General features: G+C 36.1%; 1 protein-coding gene across 5 annotated transcripts in view; it reads right to left on the bottom strand.

Annotated features, from left to right (window-relative positions):
• Positions 1-13666, bottom strand: part of LOC149775705 (uncharacterized) — a 222168-nt gene extending 208502 nt beyond the window's left edge. For 3 of the 5 annotated variants that reach the window (XM_089943708.1, XM_089943712.1, XM_089943711.1), the window contains exon 1: positions 13470-13666. In XM_089943708.1, the coding sequence (XP_089799834.1) occupies positions 13470-13631 (162 nt within the window). In that variant the 5' untranslated portion in view covers positions 13632-13666. Of the gene's footprint in view, positions 1-12119; positions 12139-13418 lie in introns of those variants that run through there. The other 2 variants (XM_089943709.1, XM_089943710.1) reach the window with 2 other exon arrangements.
• Between the last annotated feature and the right edge of the window lie 7577 nt (positions 13667-21243).

A 21243-nucleotide genomic window follows, 5' to 3' on the forward strand; every position in this document is an offset into this window, starting at 1 on the left:
TTTCAGAGACATATCTCCAACACATTGAAAAACTGATACACATTGATCAATTGATTAACTTGGGAATGACCTTATAAACAGAATGGAATAAATTAGGACAGGTTTTTGAGGAAAAGAAGAAAAAGATTTTATTCAATTTGGTGCAAGAAAAAGTACAGCATCTGACTAGATCAGCCACTATGCCTGAAGTGTCTGAAACTTTTGATAATTATCGCTATAGATGAGGAAGACATCCAAGAGCAAACCAATTAAACAGATTTTTCTGGAGTATTATATAGCAATGGAATCTGAATAGTTTTACAAATTGAGCCAGAAGAAAAGCAGCATAAGTGTAAGAGAACATTAGTAATGGCTGTTACTGAACATGAACAACAATAAAGTATTGATTAAATTTACAAGACATTTGATATTATTGGGTATGTACACAAGTCTGACAAATTTATGTTGGTACTGTATTCAGGATGTACCATTAGTGGTTACTCATGCAGGCTCCTTTCTATAATGCTGCAAAGGAAATTTGCTATCAGGACCCTGAACCAGGCAGGATAAATTATTTGACAAGGACCAATTTACAACTCTGTGTTACTATGGGTGTTCTCCATGGATTTTTTGTACAAAATACCACTAAAGGCTTATAATGAGATACAACACTCACAACTATAAGAAACAATGGAACCCACACACACCTTCTCAGAAGAAAAAACATATCTAAGATGTACAAATGCTCCAGCACATTAGAATCATTGGATTTGATGCTCCAAACAGTAGTATGCAAGTTGGTGCAAGTCAGTGATGAATCATTTGAGCTTATTTGAGCCGAGTTTGAATTTAAGACACATTCTCCAAGTAATCAACTCTGCTAGCCATATGGATCTATTCATGAATATGAGAAGGCATATAAAACACAAACACCTGTGATTGCCCAGATGCCTGTGATTGAACAGACACCTGTGATTGCACAGATGCCTGTGATTGACTAGACATCTGTGACTGCACAGACATCCATAACTGCAGAGACAGATAAAGAAATAAATGATTTGATAGCTAGATCAAAGCAACTTCAGTTTCTGATCTTGGTAAAATACAAAAACTAAAACAAGATATCGAATGGATTTCTTAATCAGAGATGGTTTTCCCTTAAACATGCCTATCATGTATCCCTACAAGTATATGTACAACCAGAACAAGTCTGCCAAAAACTCAGTTACCACTGACCAGAGCATTTTATTCACTGCTGTCATGTGAAGGCACTTCAGACAAAAATATGAGCATGCAAACAAGGTTTGGTCTGCATTCAAGTGCAAAACCACTGGTAACTACCACAATCTGTATCTGTCACCAATGAGTCTTTGCTCACTGATGTGTCTGAAAAATCTGGTGAAACTGCCATACACGTGTACAAGCTCATTCCTGCACATTACTTCTCATCACAAAGAATGACTTGGGATGCACTGTTCTCTAAAACCAAAACTGAGTTGGAATTACTCACCAATAACAATATGCATCTGTTTATTGAGCAATCACTTTACGGCAGTATTTCTATGGTGATTCACAGACATGCATGCACCAGTAACCCAAATGTGGACGGATAAGATCCTGCTGCCCTAAATAGTCACATCATATATCTTATGGCTTGGTAACGATGCAACCATTGCCAGTTGATGGGTTTCACTGGATGGACCCTACACATATGAACATGCAAAAACATGTGTGCGATTACAATATCAACAGTTATTAAAACACTATGGTATTAACTAAGTATTACAAAAGAGCTAAAACCAAAATGTTTTCTAAAATTCAACAAATAAATTATTTCCTGAAAATACATGTGAAAATTTAAAAGGAACTTATAGTATTGCGAATTAAATCCCAAAAAATCCAAAATGTAATATCACCAGTCCTAATGAATAAATGTGTTCGCAATAAGATCAAACACAGAATGTGTTGATGTACCTTTAGTAACCTGTGACATGGATATGTGTCAAGAATTTTGATGACTCACGATAATATAATCCAAGATTTCCTTGTCTGAATTCACTATAATTCCAAGTTAATGTTCTGTATATAATGCAATATAATACTTCCAAACACGTCAATGTGTACCTGCAATTACTTTTTATCCCATGACGTGTCTGATGTCAATATTATATCCCTGCATCATCAACCTCTATCTTAACAATCTGATTTTTGTTTTCCATCTTGCCAGTGAAAGCAAGGGGGTTTGATCACTAAATATAATAATTGGAAAAGGAAATGAACTAATGTACACTACAAAGCATTGCAAACCCAGTATCAAAGCCAACATCCTTCTCCATTGTGGAATAATTTTAGTGTTTATTTACTTTCTTAGAAAAAACAGCCCACTGGATGATCTACACCATTTTTGTCCTCTTGAATCAACTCCATTGACCCCACCATCACTTGCATCAACATATATTTTAAATGACTGATTGAAATTCGAGCTAAAACAAATGGTGCACTCTCAAGTATGGCCTTTATCATATCAAAAGCCTCTGACAGTTTTCAAACCAATGAAACTTGGTTTTTTTACTCAACAAATTGGTCAGAGGTTCAGCAATTAAGGAGCATTTGGGGCAAAATTTCCAATATCCAGCCATACCTAAAAATTGCATCAGTTACTTTTAACTGATAGGCATGGGAAATTCAGAGATAGCCTTCACTTAAGGTCCATAGGTTTAATTTGTCCATGTCCCACAATCCATATATGTCCTAGAAATGTAACACAAGCTTGGCAAAACTAAATTTTACTTAAATTATCAAATCTGCATCACTGAGCCTATTAAGGAGCTTTCAAATCATCTCCAGGTGATCTTTCCAGGTGTCATTGTTGATAATAACATCAACAATGTAAGCATCACAATTACCTAGACCAAATGTAATCATTTTCATTAAAAACTGAAAGTACAAGGAGAACCTTTCAGCCCTAATGGCATTACATTATATTGATAAAGTCCATCAGGAGTTACAAATGCCGAAATTTCCTTTGCCCTTTCCATCTGTGGAATTTGTCAGAATCCTTTCAAAAGATCAAGCTTGGTGACATATTTTGCAAATCCAATTTTGTCAATGCAGTCATCAATTCTTAGCAATGGAAATGAATCTGTTTTAGTCACACTATTCTATAGTCTGTGCACATGCAGAGAGTATTATCTGGTTTTGGTACAAGAATACATGGTGAAATCCAGTCACTTTTACTTGGATCTATGAAATCATTTTCCAGCAAATATTGAAATTCTTTTTCAAACATTCCTGTTTGAGAGGATACTGCTTCACAGGTGTGGAATTCACAATTTAAGTGTCATGGTAAGTTTTATTTGTTAGCTTGGGAACATCTGGAAAGAAGTGCTCATATTCAAATAATAGCTGTTTCAGTTCATTCTTTTCTTGTGGACTTTAGGTACTAAAGTTTCTGGTCCAGATTATTCAATATTTCTGAATATCAAAAACTGGTTACGCTGAAGTCAATACAGTTTGATTGTATTCCATCACTTGAATTCTCACAGTGTGAGACAGGTACTAAATTGACAGCATTATTAACCTTTCTATCTCTATCAACATATTGCTTTAACATATTTATATGATGTGTTTTAGTTTTTGCCACCAAGGAGTACTAATGATATAATTAAAATCACTCACTTTGTTTTGAACTGTGTAAGGACCACAGTACTTAACCCGAAGAGGATTTTTAGGTAAGGGCAAGAGAGCTAGAACTCTTATCACCAGGCTGAAAACTCCTTTCCTTTGTCTTTTTGTCATACCTTAATTTCATTTTTGTCTGCGAAGAGTGCAGATCAGTTCTTGCAACTTCACAAGCCTTTGACAACTTATATTTAGAATTTTAGAAACATAGTTGAGAAGATTAATTTCTGTATCTTCACTTGAAAGAAGTTTCCATGTTAACAACTTCGATGGTCCGCAGACAGTATGTCCAAAAACTAGCTTAAAGGGATTAAATCCTAAAGCTTCTTGACCTGATTCCCTAAAAGCTAACAACAGTAAATGATCATTTTCTTTCCCAATCTCATCTGATATCAAAGCAATGTGACCATATCATATTCTTCAAAGTGTAATGATACCCATGGGATTCAGGCAAAAGGCTTAAAATGCTGGATGCCTAATTCATACATAACTTGCTAGAAATTCCAGACATAAACTTTAAACCCTGATCAGATTGGACAGATTTGGGAAGGCCAAATGGTCTAATACAAACTTTACCAAAGTTTTTGCTATGATTTTAGCTTTAATATACCTCAAATGAAATGCCTCTAGGAAACTTGAGGACTCATACATTATGGTCAACAAGTATTGGCTGCCTCACTTGGTCTTAGGTAAGGGTGTGTCTGTGTGTGTGTTTGTGTGACTTGGATTTTTAACGTAGCCTAAAAAAAAAATTTAATCATATATCGCTACAATGTCTGCAGTGTGACAGTTTATAGTGATATCTAGCACTGAGGCATCATGCCGCAGACATGTAGCATCATGTCCCACCCAGTCACATTATCCTGACACCAGGCCGACCAGTCCTAACACTGACCTCTTAATGATGATCACCAAGCGATGCAGCTGTTAGTACCATTTATGTAAGTCTTTAGTTTGACTCGGCCAGGGATCGAACCCACGACCTCTTGCATACATGGCTGACACTCTAACCACTAGGCCACCGAAGCAGTTCTTAGGTAAGAGACAGACAGAGTCTAAATGGTTTGTCAAATGCAGAAATAGGTTGCAGATGAGCCTTAGGTATCTTCTGATTGAGTTTTCCTACCATTTGACAGGTGTGACAAGATCTACATTATTTACAATCACTTTTAATTCTCGACCAATAAAACATCTTGTGGTAAGTCTTACTAACCCCTAAATGACCATCCAAAGGAGTTGCATGGGCTAAACTAAGAATTTCCTGTCTATACGAATTAGGACAAGCAATTTGATAGCTCAATGACCACTCACTGACCACTCATCACCAGCGGGTACATCAGGTGGTCTCCCTTTTCTCATAAGGATCGTATTTTTAACAAAATAATAAACAGGAACTTCTGTGGCTTCAGTTTCTCAAATAGTCCTCTGAAACAAACAGGAGATATATAAGGATCTTGTTCCTGTTTGATGATAAGTGACTGTCATTTTTGTCACCCTGAATAGAATAAAAAGAATAAGTAGCAAAAAGAGGATCACTGTGATTAATATCTTTTGACTGATCCATACAAGGAATAAAAGTGACCTCATCAAAAACCTGACCAACAAATGTATCAGATAAAGAAATAATTTCCCGATCAACATCTTTTATGACAGGATAGATTTTCACAAGGCAGTTCTTTTATATAAATGTCTACATGGAACTGCACCAGAGTATCTTCAGGACTTATTCAGGCCTTTTTCAACACAATACCAGTTGAGATCAATATCACATGGAAACCTTCTAATACCAAAACCAAGAACAGAGCAATTTAAAAAGAGTTTTCAATACTTTAGTACAGTTCTGTGGAATAAGCTTCCACTACATGTAAAATCTGCTGAAAATATTAGAGTATTTAAGAAAAGGTATCATGAGCATGTATGTGTTTCTAATAGATAATGGAATTTAGTATTTTAATACTAAACATGTTAAAATAAACACTAATTATTGCTATCTTCATTTAATGTGCATTGTTATACTCTCCTTAAGAGGGCCTCAAGGGAGAATAGTCAATGACTAATGAGCCACCCTCTATAAATAAAGCATTATTATTATTCTCAAGAGCTTTCTTTGTCATAGCTCTAGTAACTGCACAAGTTGGGTATAAATCGGGAATTTATTTTCAATTTTCTGATCCAAACAAGGCTTGTCAGTTACAAATGGATTAATCACAACTTTCTCCAGCTAGGTCATTACCTAGTAATAAATGAATAACCCTGATGGGTAAAGACAACAGTGTTCCGACTGTCATGTTTCCTGTGACTATGTCTGATGACAAATTTACACAATGGAGAGGAAGATTTACAAAGCCACACTCTACTCCCTGAATAAGAAAACTTTCATTACAAGACTTCTCATTTTAATGCATACCTTTGAAATTAATAACATAATATAAATATTATGTCAGATTTGATTTTAGTCAAGATATTGCAATAAATTACTTGTTTTGATCATACTGCCTCAAAAGGGAATAGGGGTTATTTTTGGCCAAAAGGACATTAATTTATACAAAAAACAACTATTACATAAATGTAAATGTAGAATGAAATCATCATAAGCTATACATATTTTTTTCATTTTGCCACCATTTAATGCTATTGTACTTCAAAACTAATGCAAACATCAGCTTATTTGTTGTTAAAGGTAAAAAGATGCCATCACTTGCATAGCTGTAGCATATTAATTTGTCTTGCAAACTAGAATATTGGCATGCAAAATAAAGCACTGACAATCAATAGTTGCTGTTCTCGAGTTACTCAATCAGTATAATCATGAACGTTACAGAAACAAATCATTAAGTTTAAGATATAAATATTTTATTTTAAGTTTTTCTAATTGTTAAAAATGTTATTAACACAAAATGGAATTTCTGCATACAAACTGAATAATGTCTGTAAAAGCAAGATCAGTTTATGAAATTAAATCATAAATAAATAATGCTTTCAATTATTATTATTTGAAACTAAGTTATTTTACTAATAAATTTATCTACTGTAAGCATAATAATAAAATTACTGACATAATTCCATGTCATATGTTGAAATTCCATTTTGCATCACAGAGGCTTGACTCATTATGTTAATATAAACTGTATAATGGTTACTATTTTAATTTATAATGAAAGTAAAAAATGTATTATTAATAAGGACATTTTGTAAAGTAAAACTACTCGATTGGTGTGTCTTCTTGAAGCTACATGTAGTCCACCTAAAGCTGTTCACCAGTCCCAAATGTCGGCTATTTACAATACTGCTTCATTAAAGGGTTATATTGAAAATATATTATAAAAAGGAAAATATAATTCAATTTCACTACATTTTGTAAAAGAACTCCATTGTGCATTTAAGACCTGCCCACTACATGCTCTTATTGTGTTAAATGTAATGATCAGATTTAAATTAAGGGTTGAATTTTAAATAATTTTTTAAAACACTGGACTTTTTGCAGTCTATTGCTTTCCCAACATTTGAAGCTATTAGTTTCGTGTAATTTAACTGGAAATATGTAAATAACAATCCAAATTTATGCATGTATTATATGCATTTTTATACATCTACAAATAGGGGCAAGCATATAATATTAGTCTCCCAGCAGTGAGCTCCTCATTTTGGAATTTAGAGAATTTGCAAAATAATGCGAGATCATTATTTTTTATGTATTGTGAAACTGGCCTATTCATGCATCTTCATTAAAAAAATGATAAAATATGCAAAATTTTGTTCAGTCTAGGTTCATTACCCAATCAGATGAACGAATTTCATGAAAATTTGAGATTGCTCTGATTGTTGTAAATACATACAAAGTGCACTGTTGCTGTTTGTGGGTTTGAAGCCATCTTCCAATATATGATACGCAATACATGGAGGGAGGGCATCAGTCATGATGCATGTGTAAGGATGTTTTTATTACACATACTTCTTATATTTTCTGTAGACCTTAATATAAAATCTAATGCTGTTGGTTTTGAAGGATTCTGTCCATACAAAGTTTACAGATATATTTCAAAAGTAACTTTGATCCAAAAACAAATTTATAACTGTTTACAATATAGAACTTTATAATGATATGTGATTCTGTATTTATTACTTTTATAATTTAGTTTTAAAATTTGTTTACACAATCATCTTGTTTATGTTTAATACATTTAGTTTCTTCACACCTACATATTTACATAGTGCTAACTTGTTTAAATAGTGAATAATTTACACCATGAAAAAATACAAATTTATTCCATGAAAAGTGAAATGGGACATCAAATATGAGATTTAATTGTTAGAATTGCAATTAAACAATGTAATATAATTATAAATTTGGATACTTTTCCATTTGTTCCAGTAATTTTTCTTTCTGATCCAGTAATAATCTTTGTTTTGATTAATTCTGGTAAATGTAGATATCAAGACAGTGTAAAAAATATTTTAATACTTAATATTAAAACTTGTTACTTTAAATAAAAAACAAACAATGATTGTTTCATAATTCTGGAAATTACTGTTCTAGTAATACACATTCCTATTAATTTGTTCTCCAATTCTTGCCTGTACAATTTGCTACTTAATCGTCTGCAAATTACTCTTATAAATATAAATAATGTATCAAGTTATGAATTATACATTCACAGTCAATGATACACTATGTCATGTACAATAGCTATGCTTCAGCAATAGAGGGATAACTCTAAGCAGCATGTGGAAATTCAAGAGATCAAAATAGGTCTTTCTTTGCCTCATACCTTGTGTTCACGTGATAACATCTTGCACAAAATTATTGGTTTTTATGTAATGGAAAAATAAACAATCTTGTGTATCTGGCATTATTATAATTTTAGGGCATTTGAAGGTGAGTAAAGACATATCAAAATGTTTAAATTGCATATTATCCTCTTATTCTGCAAATACGCACTCAACACATATATTGTTTAGAAAAAACAGCACTTTTACCATTTTTTAAGATCTTTTTTTTTACCTTTTAGCTGATGTGCCTTACCTGTAAAGGAGTTTCAATTAACTGAGTGAGGCAAGTAATTCAAACTGGATGATACATTGCCAGCATGATGGAAGTACATGTAGTAACATACAGTTAGTGAGGTCATTCTAAAAGCTTGAAAAAATGTTATGCTACAGAAGCAGATCAACTCTTTGACCAAATATTGCACACCATATAACAAATTCATAGTTTTTCAAACACTAGATATGCAATTTGAATAAGTCTGATCACCAACTTAAGAGGTATATACTTCTGGACTGTTCCTCTGACAACCGTTAGCACCACTCTATGGACTTATAAACACAGATTAACCCTTTTGTGTTCTTGAGTAATGTTGTCTCGACTTCTAATTACTAATGTTCAAGAATGTATGCAATTGAAAAAATTCATAGTAAGATGCTTCACCACATGAGGTTTATGTTTTTATTTCAAAGTAAATCAGTGTACAGTGAATTCTAATGATGCGCAATTGATAGGGAAAACATGGAGACATAAATTTTCACTATCTTTTAATTTGCTCAAAGAAATGATGTGATGTCACACATTTATTTAGTTTAAGGAACAATAAACGAAAATGGTTTTGATTTTTGACATGTTTGCAAGTTCCCTTTTGTTGACAAGAAACCTGCTGAGTTCCAAATTCCAGAAATTCTTACTATGATATTGTGGGTGATATGGTATCATGGTAGGAATTTGGATCATTAGTCGTGCCTTTACCTTATATACAACGGCTGACCTAAATTTGTACTTCTGCTTTGCCATTTGATTTCTGGAAAATTGTTGTTGTTGTGGGGTTTAACGCCATTTTTCAGCACGATAGGCTATACATGGCGGCCAGTATTAATGGCGGAGGAAGAACCCGGAAAACCCCGGAAAGAACCACCGACCCACGAGAAGCTACTGGCAAGCTTTCTCACATGCCCACATTGGCTGAATCTTAGACTCGAACCGCCGCAGACAGAGGTGAGATGGCAGTGATCCGTAACGAAGAGCGCTTTAGACCACTCGGCCACTCAGGGCCCCGATTTCTGGAAAATGTCCAGATTATTGGTGAGTACACTGTTATAACAATGAATCCATGAATATCACTAATTTCCAAACATGCCTGTGCCCCTTCCTGAAATATAGTCAATATTTTCTCCATAACAATAACAATGTACATAATCCATTAACCAGTCTGATAATGTCCGATGAAGTCTTGCAAGAGTCAGATCACATGATTACCACAGTTGTGATGAATTAAGCAATAGAATCCATGGTAGAAAATAAGAGTCAAAATGTGAAGTATGGTGATATCAAGGGTTTCTGTAGGTTATGATAGCTGTCACAATTATGTGGTACTAAATCTAAAATTTGTTAACTTACCTCTTATATCATTATATATGCACATAAAACATATACAGAACTCTAAAATTGTTATTTTCAAAGAAAACCATTTTCTATGCATTATTATAACTGATTAAAATAACATTATGTGAATATTTAAATAGAACCCATTTATATGTAAATGTCCATCCATTATGTTTATCTAATTTCAGACCAGGAATTCACAGCAAAAAAAACTACAATATGATAGAGCAAAATCTTCAGTGGCTTTTGAAGCCACACAGAAAGGAATGTCAGTGTACAGTGTATAAGGCTGCAAAATTATACATAATTAAGCAGCAAACTTTGAGGAAACATCAAAGTTGATGCTGTTACTGGATGTGCACCTTTATTCTCCAAGGATGAAGAGCAGAAACTACATGACTATGTAAAATACCTTAAATATTCTCAGCATGTGTTTTGTTTTCTAATTTCATGGTGTTTGTTTTTGTAATCATATCATCATATATGTTTTTTTATCTTACAGATGTTGTCTAATGTTGTAAAGTGCTTAGAGCTTCTAAAGATTAGGCGCTATACAAAGTCCTCATTATTATTATTATATGGCTACAACAAATCAAGCATCCAGTATATGGCCAAAGAATATGCATAGTATTTGGGAAACATGTTAAGTCAACTGAATGTCGAAGTAACTGTTGGTTTTATAGCTTTAAGAACAGATGGCCAGAGCTAAAGGTGGTCAAACTATGGAAATGATCATTAGCAAGAGACTAGGCAGCCTCAAGAGAAAATATGACAACTTATTACAGAGAACTTGGGAATCTTTTAAGTAACAACAATTTGAAAGATAGATCAGGGAAAGTTTACAATAGAGATGAGATAGGAGTCAACACTGAACATACAACTGTAAGGATGCAAATTTATGTTGATCTATAACAAGCACATTAATTTGGGCCAGAGAACAATTAATTAGATTTATGGGGACAGGTGCTTGTTAAATCGCTATACTGCAATGATTTCTAATGTCTGTGTAGGGAGAGGAAGTGATTCTGAACTAAGCCTTTGTTTACTTAACTGTTAGACAACTAGAAAAGGGACAGTTAACTTTGACTTTATATCGGAACTGTCAGAAGTTGAGTTTTTCCAGATCTGTTGTTTGGAATTCTATAAGTCATGCTGGAAGCAATTTTGGCACCTTGTTATAAAAGGTGGTAAATATATTTAATCCTGATTGGTTGCGCTAAATAAGGGGTGTGGTTCCCACACAAAAATTTCTTATGGTTAAATTGCCCTCATCGAAAGAAATCTAATCAGTCTGCACTTTTCTTGCAAGAGTGAAAATATAATGGAAGAAATTTTCTCATAAATCATTTTGGTCAAAGGGACCGGATGTCTGGAATGTCAATGGACACAATTTTGGTGACAGAAGCGAACACAGTTTGAAAGCACAAGGGGAAATAGCTCCACGGATGTATCCACATACCTACTTATCCAAGTATCAATGTACTTACACATCCACCTACCCACACAAAGTTTGAGGGCCAAAATGAGGCAAGACAGTAGGTTGGTCAGAAAAGATAAAAAGTGAAAGGACCTAGAGGAACCACCATAGTGAAGGCTGGAGTGGACTGAAATAAGCAGGTTATGAAGTTGTACAAGGCAATGACTTTGATCATTCACTCGATTACATGATGAACTAATTCTATCATTTAAAACAGGTCAGCTATTTATATAAATATATTTGTGTTTGAAATTCGGTGAAAGATTTATTCCAAAAGGAAGTGTATCTTCCTAATGCAATGTATTATCCCCATTTATGTAACTGATTAAATTTTTGTTTTCCATGTACAGGGGACTCGTGTCATTCTGTTCTATATATCTGCTCAGATTTCTATTTATGCCATCTATAATTTCACACTTTATTTTAGTATTTACTCAATCCGGGCAACAATACCAAGGGTGATCACCCTCTAGATATTGATAGCCAAATAAAGCGGACACCTTGTAAGAAGGTACAACCTCAGAATACCACACCACCAGTAGAAAACCGCTACAACAACAATGCCAATAATTTGTAACAAAACCAGTAATGCACAATGATATACATCACCAAGATCTTCAAATGTCACAACAATTGCCTCTTGAAATGGACTTGGGAATAGTATTCCTCCATATTCTGTGTTTCCTGGAGAGAGATGGAATGATGATCTTAGGAATGGAGCCAGTCCCGGATCTGCAGTTAAAACATCAAAATCTGGATGGTCAACTTCACGTCTATTTAAAAATTACCTAACAAAGTATTTGGTAAAGTATGCAAGTGTTGGCATTGGGAAGACAAAACATGCCACTCTAATCTTGTATGATGGACACAGGTCTCATATTTTGCTCACCTTAGCAGATAGGGCTGAAAACAATGCAAGTCAATTGTTTTTGTAACATGGGGAAAATGTGACTTCTGCCCACACTGGACTCATCTTAAATTTTGTTTGAATGGTTTTATAGTATTTTTATGTGTCCTCACTGTTTAAACAAAGAATGTTTGTTGTTCTCAATGAAAAACACTACTTTAACTATGCATATTTTCAGTTCAATTATTTCATTTTAACACGTTAAACGTTTCTTCAATTTTCAGCCATGTTTAATGTATCTTTTGCATTATGCATAAGATATACATTAAGTTTACAAATATTATGACAAGTATATGCTACCATATAGAACTTTTTGTTTTGAGTACCACAGTATCAGAGTAATTCTCCTTTGATATTCTAGACTCGTTATGGTATACAGGAGCTAATTACAAAGAAAATTAGGAGTATCTGTCAATGAATTGAGGGCTGGGTTACAGGTTAGACAACCAACCCGCCCACCCCTGCACTCAATTCATTGACGTTTACTCCTAATTTTCTTTAATGAGCCATGTGTTACAGTGTGTCTATTGGTCATTTCACACACAGGGGTTCGTTGCAAAGAAAATTAGGAGTATCCGTCCATGAATTAAGGGATGTGGGTTCTAACCTGTAACAAATATTGAACACCCATCCCTTGATTCATAAAAGGATACTCCTAATTTTCTTTGTAACGAACCCTTGTGATTTCACGCAAGACTACGAAGTAAACTTTGCACGTATTTTCTTAATTATTAAAGAACAACAAAACAGACTTATATAATATATTAAAGGTAAGTCTTTTTATTTACTGACGATCGCTAGCTTTAAAACCCACGATGCAACAGCTCTCCGGTAATGCATGCCATTTATAGATTTCAGTTTTAATCAGCTCCTGTCGTAATATCCTATATAGGGGAAAACATAAATATGTAATAATAAGACCCGGAAAAAAAAGTGAATAGTTCTCCTTAAAAATGCATATTTCAAAATAACTTGCTATATACAATTTATCGTGTACCCACCGTTTTCCGGTGCTCTATCATTCAATGCATCCAGAACTTGAAGTTACCTACCATAATTCTTGGAATAAGTTGCGTAATAAGAATATACGCAAAAATCATAAGTGATACGCGGAGAATGACATCTATGCCACAAAAGGCACCGAAAAGAGGAATTGTCACGAGACAAAAATAGGGGAGAAACTCCGTAATACAAAAGCACACAGAAAGGCACATTTTTTGTAGTTGTTTACAATCTGGGCTCCGCGAGAGATTCCCGTCTATTGAATGGTTCTAATATTGTTGTTCCCGGTTATATCTAACAAGTTATTTAAAAATATGAGCTGCAAAACAGTCTATACGGGACCGATAATTGAATATTGGGGTTGGGGAGGCTGTATAGATCTTTTTAACTTCTGCGAAAGCGACATGTGTAAGATGATGTTGTTTGCATTTACAACATGCACACTGGAGAGAATATTGGCATAGGGGCCGTCCATTTATTACGTACACATGGGGGGGGGGAGGGTGTTAACCCAAATGCATACGCTTACGTATGTTTTTTTTTTTTTTAAATACTGATTATGATGATGAACATACGCATAGGAAACGGGGGAGGGGGTGAAACTTCGATAATAATTTGTCTAATCCGTAACCTGTTCGACTGGGTTCAATCGGCGTTTGAATTTTAGTGGATACTAGACAAACTTTTTAAAAGTTATGCAGCTTATTTGATGCAGCCAGACATTCAACGTCGTGGACTATCTGTTTTATTAAACACGTTAGTATTATTAATCCTTGATCGTTTCTGCGTGGATTAAATATAGACCGTTCAATATAAAAAAAATTTTTTTTGGGGGGGGGAATCAAAAGTGAATAGCGGAGAACTCGCCCTGGGAGAACTCGCCCCATGGAGAACTCGCCCTGGGAGAACTCATCCCAGGTGTCAGGAGAAGTCGCCCCACTTCGCCAAGGAGGCCCCCCTTAAGGATCATATATAGTAATACTGAGGTTTCACCACATGGTTGTTAAGGCTTTATTTATTGTTGTTTTTCTTGAACTTAATAACTTATTAAATCTATACAATTTTCATCTTTTCCATTTGATCAACTCCACTTCTTAACGAAAAATAAGTGTTATCTGTCCCATTTGCTCTGCTATTGAAATCATTAGATGCATTTTATTTGGAAAAATAGAGAGGGTGTAAGCATGATGTGATGTCTGCAGTTTTATATATGTAAGGGTTCCAACCTAATAACCTAAGTCATCCTGAGATGACTTTATGGCATGGACCTCTATAACCCGAAATCGACTGAATTGGCGATGACCGTACGTAAGCCAAAGGGTTATACTATCATCTCTCTAACTGAACAATTTAATCTGATTGTTCATCGAGATCTGCTAAACATTGACGAGTGATACTTGAACTCGAGAAAAAAGCATCATTGACGCCTACTCGGGAAATGCGGTCACTACCGAGTTCGTCATCATGGCTAATGCGCAGAATTCGGACGGTTTCTGAAAGATCACTTGTACTATGCCCATCATTTAGTTTATTTCTTTTTTTTGTCAGTGTTCGTAATTTTATTATTTCTCAATAATATCAAACTATTTCAAGTTGAACGAGAAGTTTAAACATTATTTCACTACTAAATTACCGATGCAAAATAAACAAGATTACGTTATTTTATTATATATAAAAACACCATGATCACGTGTACATATTGGTGGATATTAGTTTCCTTGATATGAATATATGTAGAGATAGTGGTATCAATATTTTTTATATTACATTTACATCTAAAAACGAAACATGCGTACTAGATGCAGTATAAGTAAATTTAATCGTCGGGTGAAAAAAATTTAGGCGATCAATACATTTTTTCAGTTCTTCACTTGAATGCTTCCAGATCATAAATATGTCATCTAAAAATCTAAACCAAAGAGATGGATTAAACTTTTCGTTTTGAAGAAAATCCTTTTCTGATTTACCCACGAAAGGGAAGAGCATGCAGGAGCCATATTAATACCCACTGACGTACCCATTATTTATATGTAATTCGTATTATTAAATTGAAAATAATTATTTTCCAAGAGTAGTAAATGGGGTGAGAATAGCGACAATGGGAATTAGCATTACAGAGACCCCTGGGTCAGATTAGCGACAAGGGAAATTTAACATGGCGAAAAATCGTGGGTCAGATTAGCGACAAGGGAAATTAACATGGAGAAAAATCGTGGGTCACTCTAGCGACAAGGGGAATTTAACATGGAACTATAGTGTGGGTCTGTCTAGCGACAAGGGGAAATTAACATGGGGAATAGAGTTTGGGCTTTTGGGATTTTTTTAAAAAATTTTTTTAAATTTAAATTTAAATTTAAATTTAAAAAAAGGGGTAGGCAATGGAAAGGCTATCTCTTTTCGAGAAATATGGCTGGCCATGAAAAGGGCCTTTGGGTTTCTTCTTCTTCTTCTTCTAACTCCTTAACTTCTTCCACCAAGTACTCACTTTTTCCATTATTCCTTTCTTCTTCTTTTTCTCCTCTGGCATCCAGTCTGGATGGCCCAAGGCTCTAAACTTTTCCTGGACTTTGATCCAATTCTCATTCATCCTCTCAAACTCTGTCTGTTTCTTTTTGCTTTCCACATCTTTTCTTTCTTCCCTCCATTTCACTTTAATCTTCTCTACTTCTTCCTCCATTACTTTTCTCATCAGATCTTCCCCTTTCTTCACCTTTTCCAATCCCCATTTTACATTTCTCCACTCTGTCCAGTACAATATTTTTTCTAGGAAGCACCGGACTTGGATGACATGATCCAGTGCTTCCTTCAAACTTCCCACTCTGAAGTAAGGTGGGTTAATGAAGCCTCTTGACTTACTGACTTCTTCTTCAATCATCCCTGCTATGATATCTCTTGCTGTCTTTAGGCCTTGAACTTGACTCGTTACAAAGTCTTTCATATTTCCATGCCTCCATTCCTCTTCTATTCTTCCTAAAACATATTCTACATCCATTATCCAGAAATAGATGTCTCTCAATAAATTAAATAGAACTGATACTTGAGTCATTTTTGTCTCAGTTATTCCTTAGAATGGTTCCAACATCAAACTTTGTGGGTTCTTATAGTGAAAGCGCGGACGTGATGGAAAACATCCCTCTAAAACATAAAATTGATATTACCTAGATCATGACCTAACATCGTGCAGACGTGAAAGAAAACATCCCTACTTTTCTCATTTCATATAATATACTATCCACATAAGTGAAGCAACAATAAACAAACCCCAAATCTACTATTTACACACGCAAATCATTAAAACAAAATCCATAATCTACTATCCACACAATCGTACGTGAGCGCTTACAAAACCCCAACTATACTCTCCACATACGCTAAGAAACAATAAACAAAATCCATAATCTACTATCCACACAATCGTACGTGAGCGCTTACAAAACCCTAACTATACTCTCCACATACGCTAAGAAACAATAAACAAAATCCATAATCTACTATCCACACAATCATACGTGAGCGCTTACAGAACCCTAACTATACTCTTCACCTACGCTAAGAAACAATAAAGAAACCCATAATCTACTATTCCCACAAACATACCTTAGCTCTTACAAGCACCAACACACAAACACATACCCTCACACTATCTTAAAAAAGAGTTAGTGTTTATAATCACACTACTCTACCTACACACATTGGCAAATCGATCGTTATTTCTTTTCTAGAGTATTGGGTAGCCCTGAAAAGGGCTGTTTTTTTTGGAACTTCATGGACACCTGGTTAATGGTGGCACCTTCCAGGCCTGGCGCCGCATACACATCTTATCCCCCAGTTACTTTTTACCTTTTGGGGGGAGAGAGCAGAGGCAGGATATGTCGCTTCAGAATCCCAATTTTCGCTCTCTTGGATTCTGAAATTTCTTCTTCTTCTCTCCTTTTTCTCCTCCTCCTCTTCTTTGTATCTTCTCTCCTCCTCTTTGTATCTTCTTTCCTCTTCTTCTTTATATCTTCTCTCCTCCTCTTCTTTGTTTCTTCTTTCCTCCTCCTCTCTTATTCTTCCCTCCTCCACAATGGCTTCCGCGGCCAGTTCATTTAATATGCGCCTGGCATATTCCAGATGCACATGAAGTTCCAACAGTTTCTCCAGTCTCGTGTTCATTTTTGGTGTTGATCAATCAACAAGGGTAGTTGGACTGCCGAACGAGTTTCAATTTATAGTGAAAGCGCGGACGTGAAGGAAAACATCCCCCTAAAAACATAAAATTGATCTTACCTAGATCATGACCAAAGAACAACAACGCTCGGACCTAAAAGAAACACTCACTCACTTTTTTATGCTACCCATCACTATTTTAAAATTTTTTATAAATCACTTCAATAGACTATCCACATACGCAAAGCAATCCAATCTAACCCCAAATATACACCTCAAACACCAAAAAAGACATCATTTTAATCTACTATACATACCAACTTACTTAACCACTTACAAACACAAACACACAAACACATACCCTCACATCTTTTTAAAAAAGAGTTAGTGTTTATTTTCACACTACTCTACCTACACACATTGACAAATCGATCGTTATTTCTTTTCTAGAGTATTTGGGTAGCCCTGAAAAGGGCTGGGTTTTTTTTGTTTGCTATGGCATTCTTTTTAGTTTCTAAGAATGCGATGTCCTCTGAGGATAGACTTTCTGGCGATAGGTCTGCTTCTTCGGAAAGAGAAGAAGAACTCTTTGGTGTCGATACGACAATCGACAAAGCCTCTGTCAGCTTCAGGTTGTTGCTGCTGCTCTTGTTGTTGTTGTTGTTGCTGCTGTCTCTGAAGTCTGTACTTCTCTGTCCATTCTTCTTTTTCCCTGTTCACTTCTTCTCTGAAGAGCTCTTCTATCAGGTCTTCAGTGATTTTTAACATTCTCACATTCTCTATTTCTTCTGGCTTCGGTATCAGACTGTGTCTGACCCTATGCAAATTCACGTAAGCTTCGTTGAGTTTAGCTAGTTTGGAGCACATCTTCGTAGGAGGATGAGTCGCCAATGGATGGTTAGACTGGAAACAACCCGGTTCTTAAAGTCAAAGCGCGGACGTGAAGGAAAACATCCCCCACACAGTTTTTGAGTCGCAACGTTTAGTGAGTGTCATGAGAGGGATAGTAAGAAATGAAAGAGCATCAATCCAACATTCTTATAGCTAAACAAAAGACAAAGGCATTTTTTTCAAAACACAACATTTTTTATTCAAAAAGCACTTAACACTAAACAACAACTCTAACATTTTTAACAATAATCCAACATGATAACATCATACAATTTTTTTCAAAACACAACATTTTTTATTCAGAAATCACTTAACACTAAACAACAACTCTAACATTTTAACAATAATCCAACATCATAACATCAAACAATTTTTTTTTTAAACACAACATTTTTTCCACAGTCTCATCACATTCCATCTTTAAAGTTTCTCCACTAGGTAAAGAGGGATAACAGTCTTCCATGGTTTCTAGTAATCTAGGATGACTTCTCTCAAACTGTTGATTTCTATGGTATTATCGAATTCTGCATACAGGATGACGTTCACCGTTTCATCAGGGTCTCGGTCTTTAAACTGAATTTCCACACGAATCTGGCCGGATTTTATAGGGTGGAAATGTCCCTCGTCGCTGCCTTGGTCTGGAGTGAAATCGAAAGCCCACAAAGCGTAGCCTCCTGCATAATCCTCGTACGTAATACCGTGACTGGTATTGGTTCCTAACTGTCCGGTGGCTTCGTACAGGGACAAGTACGATCTCAAGTAATTCTTCTTGGTAAAGTCAGGTTCGAAAGGTCGGGTACACAAGGTCTTGCCATCGCGACTGACTTCGATTTTGGACACGCCAAAGTGTTGAAAGTAGAAAGGATTTTTTTCGGCAGCTCCGTTGAAGGCTGTATTCTCGACGATACCAACGATCAAACGTTTGGGTAACTGTCCTTGGAACAGATGATCTTCGATCATGGATCGCTGTCCCTTGGGAATGGTGAAGGTTTTCACTTCCACGCGTCGTATGGGATACTTGGCGGTCGTTCTGCTCAACGTCTGACTGATGTCGTTTCCCACTTTAGGTAACACTTCCACACGGCGTACGTAGAGTCTGGCTTCTAGGATTTTGGTTTTGTAACCGTCACTATCAGCCATCAAATGGAAAGCGGCACTGCTACGATTCAGTCTCAGGCGGACATCCACCCCGTTCAGCAAATACTTTTCTTGCAACCATATGTCCAAATGCAAACGATCCATCAGTTCTAAACTTGTGTCAGCTCCCGTGATTCTCTTTCTTCGTTCTACAAATCCATCATTGTTGTCTTTCTTTTCATCAGTTTCCAATATTTCAAACTTGGTAGGTTCGTCAGCTTCCCATACCACACAGGCATTGAGATGAGTGTTCTTGGCATCTATTCCGTACGTCAAGAGATTTTCCAGGTAGGCACGATAAGGGTAAGTATCCATGCTGCTACTGACCAGTTTGTTATTCAAGTACAAGTCCACTCCACTGAACAAGGAATGCATGAAATTGTTGACGGGAGCTACTGCTTCATCGTCTATAGCACCTCCAGTCTTATCTAGAATTTTGACTCAGGTACAAGTAACTGCTATTCAGATCGATGTAATCTTCGGGCTGTCCTTTGATTTCAAACTCGATGGGAGCGGAATCGGTCAGTGAGGAGACGGGGTGAAATTCCACCCACTGGGATTCTTGCATGGTCATCATGGTAGGGGGCATGGCAAACAGATCCAGTTCCGTCTTGGAACAAGCGCAAGATTCTCGGTGCATCATTTTTTTTTTGTTGTCTCTTTTCTCAATAATCGCAAACGTCTAAGTCTCGAACGGTTCTTCTTTTCTTGGCCTTTCTAGCTTGAAGTCTGGTGAAAGGGTGTTTTCTTCGTCGTCTCTTTCTGCCTTGTCCTTGCTGAATGCCTGACTCGGTAGCGTGCAGGGCATTTATAGGTGTTTCTCGTTGGCCTAAAATGTCTTTGCCCGTTTTCAGCAAGACATTTTTGCCTGCCCTCATGAAGGCTTCTTTAGGGTTTTGTTTGTCGATGATGACATTTTGGAGAAATTCTTTGCCTTGCGTCAGTGCCGCATCTTTCAAGGCGTGCAATCCGCGTGTCACCATCGGTTTCAACACCGGGGCCACCGAACGAAAGGCCGATTTTAACATGTCTCCTAAGCCGTGTCCTCGCTGTCGAGCAACCCCTCGGTACACTGCATACATGACTTAAGAGTCGTGAGAGAACCGTTTTCGAAAATGGAGTTTCACCGTGACTTTTCCTTTGGTGAATGGAATATTTTGTCCCAAATCTCCTTTTATAGCAATGTTGACCGTGTCCAAATACGACTTGCTGACCGGCAAATAGTGAGGATGTACAAATTCGCGGTGGACGTGGTAAGTGTTTCCACCTTCCTCGTCAGCGTCCGTGGCAGAATCTACTTTGAAAGAAATGACACGCAGTAACGGTACGGAGGTGTGTCCCACCACGTTATACTCCACCACATCGGAGTACACAAACATCAAATTCAGTCCTTGGTTCAGTTCTACCGGGGCACGAAATAACTTGCTAAAAGACTCGTTGTCGTAAACGATGGGTAATTCGTTTTTCTTGATCATGGTCTTTCTCATGTCCATGTCTCCGCCCAACATGTCAAACAATTCAGGACAAAATAAAATGGACAGGATTTTACTCCGTTCAAATTTCATCAAGAAGCGACGAGCTGCTTTGTGGTACTCCATGGTGACACTTTTGTTGACATGCTCCAAAGCATTCAGAAACACGACATTA

The sequence above is a fragment of the Sinohyriopsis cumingii genome, chromosome 19 (assembly GCF_028554795.1).
Source record: "Sinohyriopsis cumingii isolate HCF-2022 chromosome 19, ASM2855479v2, whole genome shotgun sequence".
Taxonomy (NCBI): domain Eukaryota; kingdom Metazoa; phylum Mollusca; class Bivalvia; order Unionida; family Unionidae; genus Sinohyriopsis; species Sinohyriopsis cumingii.